We start from the raw sequence: 2,782 nt of genomic DNA, 5'->3' as shown, positions 1-2,782 counted from the left end.
TATTATATTATATATTTATATATATAATTTATTATATATTTATTCATTACATATAAATTTATTGTGTGTGTGTATGCATGTGTGTATGTGTGTATGTATATATATATATATATGTATATATATATATAAATAAAAGAATCCACCTTGCAATGCAGGGAGCACGAGTTCGATCCCTGGCCAGGGAACTAAGATCCCACATGCGGTGGAGCAACTAAGCCTGCACACGACTAGAGAGTCCATGTTCTGCAATGAAAGGCCCTGAGTGCCACAACTAAGACCCAATGCAGCCAAATAAATATATAAATAATTTTAAAAAAGAGAGAGAGAGACCAAGTCTCCGCAAAGAGGATCCTGAACTGAGAGACCCGAGAGAGGGTCCCACAAGAAGACACTCCATAGACGGACCCTCCCTCAGAGACCCCACAGCAGGGCCCTCATTGAAGGACCCTAAAAAGATGACCTTGGAGGAAGAAGCCCACTGAGAAGACCCAGCAAAGGGAACCCTCAAATGGAGACCCACTCAGAGAGGCTTCACAGAAAGTCCCAAACTGAGCGATCCCTTTGAGGTGCTGTCGAAGGGGAACCGGACACCACAGAGGGGCCAAGAAACCTCACAGGGAGGCTGGACAGCCCCAAGGGGAGACAGGCTGAAGAAGTGGGCTGGGGAGTGGCAGCAAGCAGCTGTAGAGAGATGACTCAGGTTGCCCACACCGAGTAGACGCAGACCCCACCTGAGGAGGCAGTGCCCCTCAGGTTTAGCTTAATCACCCCTCGGTGTCTGCCTGCAGGGGACAGGGCTGGGGGAGGTGCCGGGCTTCTGATAAGCATCAGCCTGGAGCTTTCTCCCAGGCCAGGCAAGGAGGGCTCGGCCTCCTCACCTCAGCCTCACCCTCTAGGGCTCTCGGCAAGATCCTCTTCACCCTCAGACGGCCTCCCTGCTGGGTTGCAGGGTCCCCCCTCCTCCCACTTCCCCCAGAGAAGGAGCCTCTAGAAGACAACGAGGTGGAAAACCCCCAGGAAGTCTCTGATCTTCCTGAGGTCTTGCTCCCCATGTGTGCTGAGGCCTTCTTGGTGGGAAGTGGAGGAACGAGAGCCCAGGATAGGCTCCTGGCCACGTCCAGCTCCATACTGGTGCTTCAGGATCTGGAAATGGACTTTCCCCAAACATTGGATGATACCCAGTTGGATGGCTCCTTCCGCCTCACTGAGCCCTTCCTGGCACGTCCTGGTGCCCAGGGATCCACTCAGAGTTAACACCTCCCTGTCAGCTGGCTTTCTCTCAGCCACATCAGGACTACGTCTGGGGAAACTGGGGTCCCTGGGTCTCCCCTGTGCATCCACTGCTGCTTGATTTCAGGACTGGCCGCTCCAGGAAAAGGCCAGACTCTAGCCTGCCGTGCTCCTTGGGTTGGGTCTTGAAAATTGCTTCCTCCAGAAAGAAGAGCAGGTAACAAAATTCCACCAACAGCCCTGAAGTCCTTAACAAAGGCCATGCATTGGGTGCTGCCCCCTTTAAGAGGCAAGTCGCTGGTTTGAAATGGCCAAACCAGGCTCAGCTTTCTTCACCTGGAGTCCTTCTCTGCTCAGGCCCTCAGACCTCCAGAAGCCCCACTCCAACACCAAGTCCAGCCTCTGGTATTAGGAGCCCCTGTCCTCCCCCGGATGGGGAAGGAGGGATCAGCAGGGTGAATGGAGAGGGCCCTGGTTCACTCCGTGCTCACAGACCTTTCATGCAGGGGAAACTGACTCCCAGAAGAGTATTTCTATGGCCTAGGTTCCCACCCCTGGGGAGAGGAGAGCTTGGAATCTAAATCTATGGGACATGGAACAAAGAACACAGGAACTGGGTACCCCTGGGTCTCCGCTGCCATGCACCCACTGCTGATGTATCTCTCACGTCCCCTCTCAGACAGAGAGATGGAAGGACTTCCCACAGGCCCCTGAGCAGGCTACTTCTCCGGTGGGGTCCCACAGAGCTCCGGCCCAGCCCCTGCACATGGACTCCCCAACCCCGCCGTGCACCAGCCTGTAACACCACCTAGATCCACAGAGCTGGGGAGCAGGCACACCTTCATGGGGTCTGCTCCACCTCCTCTCCCAACATACCTGAGGACAGGTAGACTCCCCTCTGATATTCACCAGATGTACTTCCGTAAGCCCTAATCAATATAGGTGCGTTGTACCAGCTGCCCGGGTTGTGCCTGTGTAAATGCCCAGCTCTGTTCGCTTCTCCTAGGCACCCCTAGACGGCACAAATGTCCATTTGGCCTCTACTTCATATAAATGCCGGGGACACCAAACACCAACATGTGGATACAAGTACTTCCCTCACTTTTGCACTCCCAGGTCCACACCCGTGGTTAAGCCAGTGAGCCACCCTTCTGCAGTAAGTGAACAGTAAGGCAACTTCCCCGAGCCTAGGACAGCCCAGCACGCTCAGGTCCCACATAGCTGTGGCTCTTGGGGTGCTGCGAGCCTTCAGAAGCCCTGACACCCCTAGGCTGTAGCTTCTACCCGCATTCTTCCCCCCAATCCCCCAGACGTTCCAGGCGCCCGCCCGCCCCGGGTGACCCGCTGTCCACACCGCCCTCACCTGGCCGCAGGGGAACAACACCCCTGAGAGCGGCGCCCCTGTCCTTCGTCCCCTCCCGCACGCAGGGACACCTGTCAGAGCTCGCGCCCTCCGCCCCTCACCTGGGTGCATGGGTTCCAGATTCACCATCCTGCCCCAGGCGGGGCCAAAGCCAGCTTCCCCCCAGGCCCCTCGCGTCTGCCCCAGCCG

The 2,782-nt window shown here is 55.9% G+C and overlaps 1 protein-coding gene across 2 annotated transcripts in view; it reads right to left on the bottom strand.

Annotated features, from left to right (window-relative positions):
* POU2F3 (POU class 2 homeobox 3) overlaps nt 1–2,722 on the bottom strand; it is an 87,801-nt gene extending 85,079 nt beyond the window's left edge. For both annotated transcript variants that reach the window (XM_010830473.1, XM_010830475.1), the window contains exon 1: nt 2,695–2,722. In XM_010830473.1, the coding sequence (XP_010828775.1) occupies nt 2,695–2,722 (28 nt within the window). The remainder of the gene's footprint in view (nt 1–2,694) is intronic.
* Between the last annotated feature and the right edge of the window lie 60 nt (nt 2,723–2,782).

The sequence above is a fragment of the Bison bison genome, unplaced genomic scaffold (assembly GCF_000754665.1).
Source record: "Bison bison bison isolate TAMUID 2011002044 unplaced genomic scaffold, Bison_UMD1.0 scf7180017864518, whole genome shotgun sequence".
Lineage (NCBI taxonomy): Eukaryota > Metazoa > Chordata > Mammalia > Artiodactyla > Bovidae > Bison > Bison bison.
Note: the sequence above shows the minus strand (reverse complement) of the source record. Positions and strands in the feature narration are given on the sequence as shown.